Source organism: Lithobates pipiens, unplaced genomic scaffold, assembly GCF_037356315.1.
Source record: "Lithobates pipiens isolate NorthernLeopardFrog02 unplaced genomic scaffold, aLitPip1_a1.2 Scaffold_23, whole genome shotgun sequence".
NCBI classification, from domain to species: Eukaryota; Metazoa; Chordata; class Amphibia; order Anura; family Ranidae; genus Lithobates; species Lithobates pipiens.
In genome coordinates this window covers 260893808-260909715 of record NW_027507785.1, presented here as the reverse complement: position 1 = coordinate 260909715, position 15908 = coordinate 260893808, and the positions used below count along the sequence as shown (strand labels likewise).

The following is a 15908-nucleotide window of genomic DNA, read 5'->3' as shown; positions in this document are numbered from 1 at the left end:
GAAAGCTTTATCTCCAAAATTATTACGTACACACTAATGTGACCCTGTAGGTTTCTTTTAGCATGGCAAGCCACCAATCTGAGCATTGTTTGTGACAACCCTTTTACAATGCTGTTAATAGTGATAATGAAAATTCCTGACATTGGAAGTTTTCACTAACACACATATTGGGGTGGAGTTACTAAAGGCAGATAGACTGTTGCACTCATTTTCCTCTGAGCTTAGAAAATGTGATAAAGCTCTGCCGGTATCCATCATCCAAACATGTGAAAGCACAAATGCCCCCCCCCCCCCCCTTCCTTGCACCCGAGTGAGTATTCTTCACAAGGTGAAGCTTTACCACATTACATTTACTAAGGAAAATGGGTGCAACTGTGCTTGCAAAGTGCCATCTTATTGTCTTTAGTAAATCAACCCCATTGAGAATTTCTAACATGTAAAATGCTTGTAAGTCTGGCTGTCCTTTTCTACAGTGACAAGGGCATATATTCTCTGCATGCATTTGTTGGTCTGCTAGTGATAAGGTCACAGTGAGTCCTGGCAGTTCAGGAATACAGGAGGAACGTGCAGGTTTCTTACCATCTGTTGATATCAGTAAGGGTTCTATGACCAGCCTTGTGCCACACGCTGATATGGATATTCAACTGATCATTCAGTGTAACGAGACAGATTGAAGTGAATATAAATGAGCAACCAGAGACCTTCCATTTAATTGATTTACTCTTGCTCAAATATGAATCTGCCAAGTCGATCATGTATGTTGGAATTTTTTTTGATTGCTTTTGACCATTCAAACAACTATCTCTAAATCTCTATGTGTGTCAGAGAACCAATGATGATACAAATTAATTAAATGATTTTTTTAATAGATTTGTTTAGATCTATGACTAATAGAACATATCTTTGATAGATCTTTCAGGTTGATAAGAATAATAGAGTGGGTTGGGGGAATTTACTAAAAGTGGAGAAGACATGCATAGTAATCAATCAGCTTCTGACTACAGTTTGTTCAGTTAATCTTTGGAAAAAAAAAAGCTAGAAGCTGATTGGTTGCCACGCACAGCTGCTACAGATTCTGGCCACTCCAGTCTCTGTAAATTCTCCCTATTGTGTCAATACTCTAAGACCCCTTTCACACTGGGGCGGTGCGGGCGTCGGCGATAAAGCGCCGCTATTTTTACCGACGCTTTACCATCGTTTTAGCAGCGGTATGTGGCCGCTAGCGGGGCAGTTTTAACCCCCGCTAGCGGCCGAAAAAGGATTAAAAGCGTTGCATTGCCGGCGGTATAGCCACACTGCCCCATTGATTTCAATGGGTATAAGCGGTTTAGTAGCGGTGAATACACAGCGGCAAAGATGCGGCTAGCAGGACTTTTTTCACCATCCTGCTAGTGCACCGCTCCAGTGTGAAAGCCCTCCGGCTTTCACACTGGAGTGAAAGGGGCAATTTTTTTCAGGCTCTACACAGGTGCTATTTTTATCGCTGTGGTGCCTTCAAACCGCCCCAATGTGAAAGGGACCTAAAAGACAAATATTGCCTAAGCTTTTTTGGGCATACAGCTCTTCTGGGTCACAGGAGTGCACTTACTTATGCTCTCCTGTGACTCAGACTCAATCAACAGAAGGCTAAAGCCTGCTGTCAGCTGACGTCACAGAGCTGCTCCAGGCTCTGGAAGGATCCTGACAATAATGTGGGGATCTACGCATATGCATGAATGGCAGTTGCCTCGCCCTCTCAGCACACCGCTGAAATCCTGAGCCAGCTGCTCCCGCCCCCTCCATAGCCAAGCACTCTAGTGAGAGATAAAAGGGCAGAGCAGAAAGCAGTAACTGACAGTCACCTCCCTTTGCTCATAGCTGTCTATGAACTGAGCGATCGGTGGTCATGTGATTGCTCAGTTCTTGGGCTTAGAGCTGGCAAGGGACAGCTGAAGCATCAGACCTAGGCTGCAGCATAGAGGTGAGTATGTATGTTTTTTTTTTTTGCATTCCCACACTTCTTTAATCAATATTCAATAATCAATGAATCACTTGCTTATATCATTTATAACTAGTTTAAAGCAGAGTTCCACCAAAAAAAAAAAAAGTCAGTGGCTACAAATGTAGCTGCTGACTTTTAATAATCAGACACTCACCTGTCCCACGGTCCAGCGATGCAGGCATATGAAGCCCCGTTCCTCCCCCCCTCATCTCCATGGCGCCAGCATTCTTACTGTGGGTGCCTGGCTGTGGGTTCCCAGCAGAGCATGCACTGCTCATGCACGAGCCGCTCTGCATGCTGTGAATGGCCAGGCAATCTTCTGGGACCTGTCATGTGTCCCAGGAGATTGAAGGGAGGGAGGTGAACTTCTTTCTGGTGCCACGGAGCCCTGGGAGGAAGTGGGAGCTGGATCCCTCTAAAAAGAGGGTATCCGCTCCCCCTCCAAAAATGTGGCATGTCAGGGGAACACCATAACTTAAAGAGGAAGTTCCATTTTTGGGTGGAACTCCGCTTTAAACACAAATCTCAAAGGGTATGGCCACCATTAGATGGCCTGTAGCATAAATACAATAAAGGATTTTCTAACCTGCATTTGTGTTGTTGCTGTAAGTTAGCTGCCCGTTTATTCCTGAATTTTCAGTGCACTTTTCTTCCCTTTTAGAATTATGTGTTTCACTCTTCTCCTGTTCCTTGGATAGGTTTGCCGAACCATGGTCTTTGTCTCTTTGGTCTTTGAACGACGGATGTCTATCATAGTCTTTTTGTCTACTGCTGGTGTAGGGTCTGTCGGGTTCCCGGTGTTTTATGGAGTCCCCATTTTCCTTGACTTCTTTTGTCTTTTTGTTTTCTGTATGTTTCTTCAACTTCTGAGTCCGTTCTCTAGACTTATAATCTTTAGATGTCATTCCTTGAGTAGAAAGTTGGTGACCATCTGAAGCCCCAAGGGCATCTTGAGTGGTTTTCTTGCTGTTTGGCACTGGTTTGGATAGATGTTCCCTTTTCTCATGGGGGGCTTGCACTATGTCGCCTTCCTGTGAGTTGTGTGGCTGCTGACTGATGCCTCCTGGCCGTAGTGAAAGTCTGTTTCTTGATGGCATCATTATGGGAGCTTTCCCAGAAGGTGGGACAGGCACATGGCCAGATGTAAAAGGGGAAGAAATAGCTTGTGACGTGCACTGAATCACTGGAGTAACTGGGGTTCTACAGTCTGTCAAATGCATTCTAGAATTTCCATCTTTAGTGTCAATATTTAGCACAATAGCTCCAATTCCAGATTCTTGGATGGATGTATTCTGTTTAGTCTCAAATTCTAGAGCTGAATTTCTGTGTCTTTGTGTGCATTTTGCTTCTGTATTTTGTGGATTCTTCCTTAAGCCGGTCCTCGAAGAGTCCACACAATAACTTCTTGCAGCAGTGCCCGTCTCCGGATTTGTTTCTGATGTTTTGCCTACAGGTTCTAAGTGGTTTGACTTATTTTTCCCCCTATTTTTTAAAACATTGCTTGAAGTACCAATTCCATTTCCATTATTTTGATCGATGAGTGATCTTCCCACTCGTATTTCGCTCTCAGAATTTAAAAAGTGTACCTTGGCTCCTTGTTCGGGAGTAGCATTGGCTAAGTTATTTCTACAGTGTCTGTTCATTCCCCAGTCATGACTTTTCTTATTGTGGCTTCGATTACCATCATCATCTCCAGAAGAATCAGGAGTAGAGTCACTGCCAATGTGCGTTTCACGGATCAACTCGGTATACATTCGCCATGGTTGAGAAGGCAAAATCCAGTGGGGAGAAGGTTTGACTCCCAGAGGGCAGCTCACAGAGCCATCCTGAGTCATTTTAGAGCCCAAATGGACATTGCGTAGGTTTGTACCATGTGTGGCAGCTGGACTGGCACCTGTTCCTTTGACATTAGAGCTACATGTTCCACAGTGTCCATTCCCTGAAGGTGACAGCTGTTCTGTCCAGGAAATAGGACCATTTGGCTGTCTCTTGGGTGGTGGAGTAGAGACCTTCTGTGGAACCTGTTGTCGTTCCCTGTATCTTTCTTCAGCCTCCCGCTCAGATTCATCCTGGAAGCGTACATGAGAGGGTGAACTCCCTCGAAAACCTTTTTGCCAAGTAGAATACTCACTGCTGGAGCTGTCACTTAGGGATCCTCCGTCTGTCACAGCACCTGAGATGTTGGGGCCCCTATAAGAATAAAATATGAATTGAATTACAGTTGCTGTAAAGTTATAAAATAATAGCACCAAAACCTTCCATAAAGAGGAGCTCCATTTTTTAGCTTGTTTTTTCAGTAAGGGAAGTTTTATTTGAGCAAGGGAGGGTTATAACCCCTGTCAGTTTTTATTTGCCATCTGTGTCCCCTTGGGAAGGCTTCTCTTCACTTCCTCCAATAACCAAAACAAGAAGTGAGAGGAAATCCATCCAAACTGAGGGTTTTCCTGGTTATCACCAGGGTTACTGGTAACAGCTGTCCTCTTTGGAAGATTTCTCTAACATTCAATAACATTGAAGTCAGATCCACGTCCTAACCATCCGACTTGTGACATCTGACATAAGGAAGTAGGACCAGTGTCGCAGGGCAAAGTAGGATGACAGTCGTACAACAGTTGTGTAGTACCGTACTAGTGTGAACTTGGCCTTAGACGAGGATCAGGACACATTGCCGAAAACCAGTTAGTTCCAAGGGATTCACATATTTTTCTTGCCACTGTAAACAATAACATTACTGTAACACAGTTTAAAGTGGTTGTCATCTTTGTCCAGCTTAACCACTAGAGATCCGCACTAATGGCCGAATGACGGCTACAGCGCGGACCTGCTTTGCCTGGACTACGTCTATTGACGTCGTCCCGTGCACGAGCGGCCTGCGTGCCCCCTGAGGGGTGCGCGCGGTGCTCTCTGTGATCAGCGAGTCTATGAGACTCGCCTGATCATGGGTCGGAGCAAGGGGTTGATCCCGACCCCTTACCACGTGATCAGCTGTCAGCCAATGACAGCTGATCATGTGACACAACAGAGCCGGCGGCCGTGATCGGGACATCAGTCCCGATCACGGCCAGCTTATCAGTGCCCACCTGCCCCCTGCCAGTGCCACCTAAATAATAAAAAAGTCCCCCCATCAGTGCCACCCATCAGTGTCCAGTGCCACCCATCAGTGCCCACAGTGCCACCTATCAGTGCCCACAGTCTGCCTCAACAACAGTGCTGCACCCCAGTGCCACATATCCGTGCCCATCAGTGTCATCTACCAGTGCCCATCAGTGCCCAGCAGTGCCACCTATCAGAGCCACCTATCAGTGCCACCTATCAGTGCCCATCAGTCCCATCTATCAGTGGTACCTATCAGTGCCCCTTAGTGCCACCCATCCGTGCCACCCATCAGTGCCATCTTATCTGTGCCCATCTTTGGCCATCAGTGCCGCCTTATCTATGCCCATCAGTACTGCCTTATCTGTGCCTATCGGTGCCACCTTATCTGTGCCTATTAGTGCCACCTTAACAGTGCCCACCAGTGCAGCCTATCAGTGCAGCCTATCAGTGCCCACCAATGCCGCCTCATCAGCGCATTTCAATGAAGGAGAAAAATGACCTGTTTTGACCATGCAAAATTTTATAACAAACTATGAAACATGATTTTTTATTTTTTTTTGCATCTTTTTTTGTTTGTTTAGCAAAAAATAAAACTCCCAGCTGTAATCAAATACCACCAAAAGAAAGCTCTATTTGTGGGAAAAAAAATGATAAAAATTTCATTTGGGTACAGTGTTATATGGCCGCGCGATTGTCATTCAAAGTGCATCACCGCTGAAAGCCGAAAATCGGTCTGGATAGGAGGGGGGGGGGGGTTTAAGTGCCCAGTAAGCAAGTGGTTAAGGCAACATCAAAAAATGCCATTTTCTTTGTGTAATATTGCTAAAAACCCTTATGTCAGGTACACATGGGCCTGAAAATCCTCCAAAAATCATTGGTGCAGCAGTAACCGGCTGACTTTTCGGGCTGTGTATACAGTTTCCTGTCTGACAGAGGGGTCTCACTATGAGCCATTTTTGTGTATTTATTCAAATTGGATTTGTATATTCCACATGATTCAAATTGATGAATGTTTGTACATTAAAATAAACTTTATACTTTTTTGATACTCCATTGTTTTCAGTCACTTTCAAAATACCATTCCTTAGGGGGATTGTTCTCTTTTTTTGTCTGACAGCAGTAGGTCTCACAACTGGCTTCTGTCGATCAGGCATGCTGGAATACCATTACTACTGGCAACCAATGGCTGCGAGCGCTGACCAGTGTGTGTTCTGGCAGGGGGGGGGGGGGGCAGTTCTACTGTCAGAACATAATAGCAGAGGGGGGGAGTTCACTGTACTAACATCACTTGCAATAGTACAGCGATCTGTCAGGTTTTTTTTCCATTCAGCTCGCTGGGTTGAACGAAAAAATATTTATAGTGAGCACCAGGCTTAAGCCTTTGTATAAACAAACGTTTATTACCCAGAATACAAAGGAAGCTACTCTATATATCTGTCAGCACCGTACTTCTCTTTGATATCTCAGAGGAGGAGAACAAGAAAACAATTACTGGCCAATTTACAGTCTGCATACATGTGTCATTAGCGTCACCTTTTGTATGAACAATACCAGAGGAGATGAGCCATGTAAGGATCTCACAGGCAGAAATATTCTTTTGTTTGTGTCCTGTATGCAGACATACAAACTCTTCCAACAATGAGTTCTTATAAAGAATGCTTTTAAATGAATGCAGCCCATCTTATATCCCACCATACATGCTACAACTTGCTTCCAGCGTGACCTAAATTACAAATACTCCCGTCAATGACATTCTTTCCTTGTAGGATCAAAAGCAGGATTGCACAACTCCAGTCCTCCAACTCAAGGCCCGGGATATGGATGTGATTTTATGAAACATCAGTGAATTAATTTAAACCTGCAAGAATAAATACACTTAATCTGGTCATAACCAACAAATGCACACAAAAATGGCGGCTGGGGGAATTCCCCTAGCTGAGACAGAATAGACCAGTGCTTGACAAATCCCAGGCGCCAGGTCACCATTATGACAAGAAATTTTGTCCTGGAGCCTGGGCTGCCTCCCAAATGCTCTACACGCCGCACACAAGCAGGATGATGGAAAAAATATATATATTTTTATTGTAAAAAATTTGTTACACCCAAGCGTGTAAAATCCCTCCCCCCAAAAAATTTAGGACCCCCACCCCCACATATACGCATGTACAAAGGTAAATACACACGGCAGGGCGCCTAAGCCTGAAAACGTTGATTGCGATACACATGTTTCATATCGCTGCATACGCTGGAATGATAGCAATAATTCCAGCAGACCTCCTTCCTAACCCTAAACCAATGACCTATAGGAGGCTTTTAGAAAATGAAGGGTACTAAAGTTTGTTGGCAATTCACGGGCGCACGCAAATTTAAGGTTTGACATGTATTTACTCAAAGCAACCTCGCCTTTTATATTTTACAAAAAAAAATTGGGTAATTTATCACGTATTTCTGCCCTTTAAAATTAACTTTTAATGTGTTGTTTACTGAAATGATGCGTTTCCTAGACCTTTGCGGTAATATCGTGTAACATAAAAAATTGCAACTACCACCATTTAATTCTCTAGGGTGCCTGCTTTTGAATGTTTGGGGGTTCTTTATAATCTTCAGGCCTAAAATAATTTTTTAAACAAGTGCCAAAAATGCAAAAATGGCTCTGGCTGTGAGAGGGTTAAAGGATAAGTTCACCTTTGGGAACATGTTACATGTTCTACCTGTAAGCTTTGTTAGTTTAAAAAACTGGCTCCTAACTTTTTTAGCTGGCTCCTAGATTCAAATCAAATTTGTGAAGCCCTGGAATACATTGATTGGCTGCATTTCCCTTTGCCAATCAAACATTCGACTTCTGCTGAGCAAGGATGGCCACACACTAATCAAAATGTGGCTAATCCAGCTTAAGAGCAAAAGATTTGTGGACACTTGACCATCACAACTAGCACTATAACTAAAAGTATGTGGATACCCCTGGAAATGACAGAGTTTAGGTGTTTCCAAGTGAAGCATAAAGCATACAGTACAAAAGACATTGAGACAATCGTGCAATTCCAACCTTGTGGTAACAGTTAGAAAAAAACCCCTTTCTTTGTGCCCTGTGTTCAAGCCAGCTTGATGAAGAAATGGTTTGATGGGTTTAGTGTGGAGGACTGAAATGGCCTACACAGAGCCCTGATCTCAACTGTACTGAGCACCTTTGGGATGAACTGGTCATTTGCCAATTATAGAACAAGATTTCTTATCCAACATCAGTACCTGACCTCACAATTTGTTTTTGGATAAATGGGCACAAATTCATACAGACACATTCCAAAATCTGGTAGAAAGCCCTCCCAGAAGAAGATTTTGAGTAGATTTAGAGGTGCGCCAGGTGTAGAGGTATATCACAACAGAGGTTGGATTCCAAGAAGTTTATTGAAAAACTTGATTCACAAGTTAAAAGCCAACATGTTTCGGGGGAATTGTCTGCCCCTTCATCAGGGCTGTCTAGGTTAATGTGGTCAATGCGGGTCAGGACCAAGCCAAATGGATATGATCTGACAGTATGAAAAAGGCTATCACCCGAAGTGGATCTCTCCTGAAATTCCTCCAAAATGTTTTGGCTTTTAACATGTGAGCCAAGTTTATTGATAAACTTCTTGAAATCCAACCTCTGTTGTGATATACCTCTACACCTGGCGGGCATCTAAACCTATTCAAAATCTTCCCCTGGAGCACCTCTCAGTGTCTTCTAGAGAGGCAGTAGCCAGAGACCCCATAAAAGTCACACACTGGTGCCATACCCCCATCAGCCAGGAATGCTCTGGAGGACACATTGACCACATTTACCTTCATTCGACATCCAACCAAACACTGGTCCAGCACTGCCACACAGGCTTATTGGATTCCCAGAAGAAGGGAAGGTGTTATAGCAACAACGGGTAGGCCAACTTCATATTGATGCCTGTGGCTTTGGAATAGGATGTCCAAAAAGATCCAATGGATGTGATAAGCTGATGTAAAAAAAAAAAAACTTTTGGCCTTATAAATTATATGGTATCTGCCATTGTGGATGGTGTTTTAAAAGGAAACCTTTATTATGAGAATTTGCAGTCATAACTAAACTTTCTTTCTGAAAATGCCTGGTTGTCATGCTGATACTTTGAAATCATTGCTTACTAAAGCAAGCCATACATTATACAATTTTCTTTCCTTCAACCAGGTTGAAGGAAAAAAAATTGCTCGATTCCCCCATTAACTAAGTCAGTGTTGATGGTGGAATCCCTCCTGCTGCGCTATTGTATTCTGACAGTGGAAGGTTTTCCAGCCATCAGAATACAATGATCACCACCGGCAGTGATTGCATGGGAAAAGCCTGATAGGCTGGTTCTACTGAAGTCAATCGACAAATTGACCTGAGTACAACCAGCCTGACCATAGACAGATACAATTTTGTCCAGTTTCTGCTGAACCGGCAGAGTTTCAATCAGTCTATATGCAGACTGGGTCACTCACCTGGAAAAAGTATATCTGTTGCATTCTTCCCAATCTGTGACTCAGAAGTATTGTATCCAGACAACCAAGCAACTTGTATTTTCAGAAGCGGGGCAGCAACAGTAATCCCTACAATTTTGACAATAGTACTTTAAAAAGGTTCAAGCATTGTGTCTTTTAAGGCTGCATATTAGCGCAAATATGCATGATGGGAGTTCAGATTATTAATTCTTCACTGCTTGTTTCAGGTCAGTGACACACAAGGTAACAATGTCGGGTATAAAATGACAACCCTGGAAGCTGCACCATTAAATACAACTCAGCATGGGGTTCCGTTCTAAGGTACAATTCCTATGTCTTTGCTCAAATCTTGTGATATTATATATCTAGTTGTGTAGGTCCTAAAATCGTGATGAATGGAGTCATGCACATGTGGTCTAAATCAGCCTTTCTCAACCTTTTAAACACAGAGGAACCCTTGAAATAGTTCTCCGGTCTCAGGGAACCCCTGCTAAAAATTAGAAACCTACAATTCATGATACAATGTGTGATGGTCAGTGGGAAGACTGGTCCTTACACTTGTGATCATTGGGAAGAATTACCTCCTTACAGATATCTAAAAAGATCAATAGTGTCAGTGGGAACTTATTTGAGAGGCAGAAATTGCCCAATGCTGAAGGAACCCCTAGCAACCTCTGGAGGAACCCTAGGGTTCTACGGAACCCTGGTTGAGAATCACTGGTCTAAATGATCAGTCAGCTCACCAACAGGTTAAGTTAGTTGAATTGTTTCCTGGCCCCTTATCTCTCTTCTGTATCCCAGCTGTAAGAACATTCTGCCATATTCATAACATGCACCTACCCAAAAAGTCTCACCTTTCGTGCTGCATTCCCCTATATAAGAGGAACTATAAATTAATGTATAGAGTCCAGGTCAACAGAGAAAAAAGAAGCAGCTGACAAGTTAATAAACTTGACGGCCAAGACGCCTTTCATTCAATGAACACCTGTCTCGAAAAAAATCTGGAGGACACCATCACTGATCAACCATCTTGTGAAAATGCTCTCTGTCTCTGGGTTAAAAAGTTTGAGTCACTGACCAAAACAAAGAAGGTAGCTAGTGAAACCAGAGAAAAGCCAAAATCTGAGCTTCTGATCTACCTACTTGTTCTGGGATTCAGAAAATATTGAAGTCTTTTGATCACCATAAGAGGTAAGGAACTAGCACTATAAATTAGAGAGGTCGGAAATGGCAGCCTATAGATTTTCTCAGTACCATGTCACATTATTTATTGAAGATAGTTATAAAGCAATAAGCCATTTTGGGAGGGTGGGAAGTGTCTAGGAAGCTGTAGCAGAGTCAAGACAACAGTACAACTTTATAACAACTATACAGATAACATTTAAACAAAGAAAACGACTCCAGTGACACCATCACGTCCCCGTGAGATCCCTTTTCTCTGTTTTGATACATTATGACTTCTGATTTTCTATGGAATCTTTTAATCCCCGTAAATCCCCCCTGTTTTTCTGCCTAGTCTCACTCCTCCATACATTTTACTCTCGTCATTCAGGCTGTCCCCCCCTTATCCCAGCTTACCGGCGAAGAGTGGGCTGCGAGTGTGGATGTGCAAGGACACAGTGGGATGCTCGCAAGGGACTGGCCCCCTTCGCTTTCATCCGTGCTCTTTGTAGCAGCTGCTTGGCCTGTTCGTGCCGGGCGCTGAGCTCCCTGGGAGAGGATTAGAAGAGATTTAATAATGACGCCACTTCCCTGAGTGCTACAAGCAACGTCAGACTGTAGAAAAATATAGGGCGAGAAGAGAGGCCAATGCTTACAGTGCCCCCTAATGGACCTGGGTATAAAAAAACAAAACAAAAAAAACAAAACAAACACACACAAAAACGCACCAAGAGGTAATATTAGGACATAACCTATTTTAGGGCATGATTAGACGAGGACATCAGCGACAGGCAGATACATGACATATGGTTTAGGCTTAAAGATTAAAGGCGGTTGTCACTTCTAGCATTGCACTAATGTGAAGTGCAGAGGAGAAATTGACAAATGAAATTCTACAAGCTTACAGTAAGCACACACAAATACCAAGATGTGCCCGGCAGTTTTCCATTCTAGCACCTATACTGAGAACAAAAGAGAAAAGAGGGAGCTCATGGAGATCACTTCTTTATACAGTAGAATCCTAGAAAATGCATCTGTCTAAGATTAAGCAACCGTTCGATGCTCAGCTGTTGCCGAATTGGATCTCCCATTGTGTTCTGGCAGCCAATGACTAAGTATTGCTACAAATTCAATTTCAACAACAGCTGCACTACCAGAATCATCCTCCATAACAGCACAATAAGCCTCATGTGTAACTCTGCAGAACACACAAGTGTGTCCTTTATCTGAGCGGACTAGACTTCATCAAAGCTAAACTTTAGGGAGCTATAAAATACTCAATTAATGCAGCTCTGTATTCATTAATACATCATTACATTTCTTTTTAAATGCAAACAGTATGAATGTCTGAATTTGACTTGGTATCAGCCTCTTGCAGCCCCCCCACCCCCCACCCATACAGCAGAGCTCAGCCTGAGAGAGGGAAAAGCAGCGCAAGTTCCAATCTGTTGTGCTGTAGTGCCAAAGAATAGTGATGGACGAACTTCCGACGGGACGTTTCGCGAACGCGGCCGATAGTTTGCGAACCATAACGTTCGCGGAGGGCCCCATTGACTTCAATGGGAGGCGAACTTTGCAAACCTACAGGTCAAATTTGCAGCCACAAAATAATTACTAGCTGTGCAAACATAGTCCCACCACATGGCCAATGACTTAACACATGTATGAGGTGAATCTGGGATCGACAACTACAAGCATTCTTTTTTTTATATGTGAAATTCTGACAATTCAGGACTGTGGAGCGCATGAAGGCAAAGGAGGAGAGGGAAGGTCAGGGTAGGCAAAGAAGAGGGTGCAGGAGATGATCACCAGCACCAGCACCGTGATGTACAGCACTGACAACTGCACCGTGATAGAGAGCACTAACAGCAGCACTGATACCAGCAACTTGCTGCTGGGCCCCAAAAATATGACACTGCTCAACCTCTTCAAACAGGAGGGTACGGGCATATAGTACGGTGTGCTTTTTAGGTTGTGATTAGCAGACTGTACCTCACTCAACCCTATATACTGTAGTACACTATACCTTACCAGTCCTTATAAGGACCTTTGTGCAACTAGTAGGTTGTGAATAGCAGACTGTACCTCAGTCCCTATACTGATAAAGGACTGCTGCAGAATAGGGCAGCAGTCAGCAGTAGTGCACCTCAACCCTATATACTGTGGACCTATACCAGTCCTTAAGGAATAGCAGACTGTACCTCACTCAACCCTATGTACTGTAGTACACTATACCTTACTAGTCCTTATAAGGACCTTTGTGCAAATAGTAGGTTGTGATTAGCAGACTGTACCTCAGTCCCTATACTGATAAAGGACTGCTGCAGAATAGGGCAGCAGTCAGCAGTAGTGCACTTCAACCCTATATATTGTGGACCTATACCAGTTCCTAAGGAATAGCAGACTGTACCTCACTCAACCCTATGTACTGTAGTACACTATACCTTACCAGTCCTTATAAGGACCTTTGTGCAACTAGTAGGTTGTGAATATCAGACTGTACCTCAGTCCCTATACTGATAAAGGACTGCTGCAGAATAGGGCAGTAGTGCACCTCAACCCTATATATTGTGGACCTATACCAGTTCCTAAGGAATAGCAGACTGTTTCACTCAACCCTATGTACTGTAGTACACTATACCTTACCAGTCCTTATAAGGACCTTTGTGCAACTAGTAGGTTGTGAATATCAGACTGTACCTCAGTCCCTATACTGATAAAGGACTGCTGCAGTATAGGGCAGCAGTAGTGCACCTCAACCCTATATATTGTGGACCTATACCAGTCCTTAAGGAATAGCAGACTGTACCTCACTCAACCCTATGTACTGTAGTACGCTATACCTTACCAGTCCTTATAAGGACCTTTGTGGAACTAGTAGGTTGTGAACGATTAGCAGACTGTACCTCAGTCCCTATACTGATAAAGGACTGCTGCAGAATAGGGCAGTAGTGCACCTCAACCCTATATATTGTGGACCTATACCAGTTCCTAAGGAATAGCAGACTGTACCTCACTCAACCCTATGTACTGTAGTACACTATACCTTACCAGTCCTTATAAGGACCTTTGTGCAACTAGTAGGTTGTGAATATCAGACTGTACCTCAGTCCCTATACTGATAAAGGACTGCTGCAGTATAGGGCAGCAGTAGTGCACCTCAACCCTATATATTGTGGACCTATACCAGTCCTTAAGGAATAGCAGACTGTACCTCACTCAACCCTATGTACTGTAGTACGCTATACCTTACCAGTCCTTATAAGGACCTTTGTGGAACTAGTAGGTTGTGAATGATTAGCAGACTGTACCTCAGTTCCTATACTCATAAAGGACTACTGCAGCAGAAGGGCAGCAGTCAAGTATAATATTCTTTCTATATTTAGAAGAAAGAATATTATACGTGTACAAACCTATTACCATACCAGTCCTGAAAAGAACCTTTGTGGACCTAATAGTAACAGCTACTGATTAAACTGACTGTCCCTCACTGCCACACACAGCTTCCTGCCTGTCCCTATTTAAACTGACAAAACACAGGCTGCTGGAACAATAACTTGAATAGCACTCAAAACGATATCCTGTACTACTTTACCATACCAGTCCTGAAAAGGACTTTTGTGGACCTAATAGTAACAGCTAATGATTAAACTGACTGTCCCTGCTGCACACAGCGTCCTGTCCCTCTCTCTACACTGACAAAAGACAGGCTGCTGCAACAATCAATAGCACAGCAGTGCCTCAAACCTATATCCTGAACTACACCTAACACCTATACCATGATACCAGTCCTTAAAAGAACTTTTGTGGACCTAATAGCTAGCGATTTGGGTCACTGAAGTCTCTCCCTGCTCCACACAGCAACCTCTCCCTATAGTGACATACGAAAGAATGTAAAATGGCCGCCGGATCGGGTCTATTTATAAGTTAGGGGGAATGTCCAAGTGTCCATGTGCTGTAATGTCTCAATTGGCTGTCCTGTACCCCATGATGGATGTGTCATCATAGGTCAAAGTTCTTTTACACAGTAAACACGGAAGTCCGCCGGGCGAACGGTGGCAATAGTCCGCCGAATGGGCGGACCGCAAACAGCCGAAATTCGCCGCGAACCGACCGCCGGGCGAATCGTTCGGCCATCCCTTCCAAGGAACATGCTGTAACAGTGAGGGGATAAAAGTATTTGATGCCCTGCTGATTTATATGTTTGCCCACTGACAAAGAAATGATCAGTCTATAATTTTACCGGTAGGTTTATTTTAATAGTGAGAGACTGAATAACAACAAAAAAAACACATTTCAAAAAGGTTATAAATTGATTTGCATTTTAATGAGTGAAATAAATATTTGATCCCCTATCAGCAAGATTTCAGTTTTTTTCTATACAGGTAACAAGCTGAGATTAGGAGCGCTCTCTTAAAGTCTAGGTTTACATGGCTGCAGGTTAGAAATCGTGCGAGTTCAGCTGAACTCGCACATATTCAATCCGGCAATGCAATCCGACTTCAGGGGCAATTTTTCAGACATCTTCGGGTTCATGCACAGATGTCTATTCAAATCGCACCTGAAGTCGCCAAAAGTAGTGCAGGAACTACTTTTGGGAAGCAGTGCGGCGCCAAAGTCAGCGTTTCGGATGGATTCGGACTGTGCTATTGCTGGCACTAGCTGCCGATTTTACATGTCACATATTTATTTGTAAAAAAGTTGTGGAAAACGATTTATTATATTCTTTCCACTTCACAATTATGTACCACTTTGTGTTGGTCTATCACATAAAATACATATGTTTTTGGTTGTAACATGACAAAATGCGGGAAATTTCAATGGGGCATGAATACTTTTTCAATGCACTGTATGTATTTCATCTGTATATTTAGCTGTTCATCTTTTTAAATAGGAAGTTTAGCCAAAAACCATATATACCATGGGTGCTCAACCTGTGGACCTCCAGCTGTTGCAGAGCTACAAGTCCCATTAAGCATTGCAAGGCTGACAAATACAAGCATGACTCCCAAAGGCAGAGGCAGGATGGGAGTTCCGCAACAGCTGCTGAGCAGCAGGTTGAGTACCCATGCCTACCCTCTGCCACATTCTAAGCCTAATCTATTTAGCACTGTAAAGAAAAAAAAAAATCGCTATACTTACCTGTTCTACAGATGCTCCGGTCCTGTCCCATGCTGAGCTATAA

The 15908-nt window shown here is 43.4% G+C and overlaps 1 protein-coding gene across 4 annotated transcripts in view; it reads right to left on the bottom strand.

Moving 5' to 3' along the window:
• The window catches only part of KIAA1614 (KIAA1614 ortholog), a 137721-nt gene that overhangs the window by 25718 nt on the left and 96095 nt on the right, over positions 1–15908 (bottom strand). For 3 of the 4 annotated variants that reach the window (XM_077453101.1, XM_077453100.1, XM_077453102.1), the window contains 2 exons: positions 11141–11272; positions 2568–4171 (listed from right to left, as the gene is read on the bottom strand). In XM_077453101.1, the coding sequence (XP_077309227.1) occupies positions 2568–4171; positions 11141–11272 (1736 nt within the window). The remainder of the gene's footprint in view (positions 1–2567; positions 4172–11140; positions 11273–15908) is intronic. The other variant, XM_077453103.1, reaches the window with a different exon arrangement.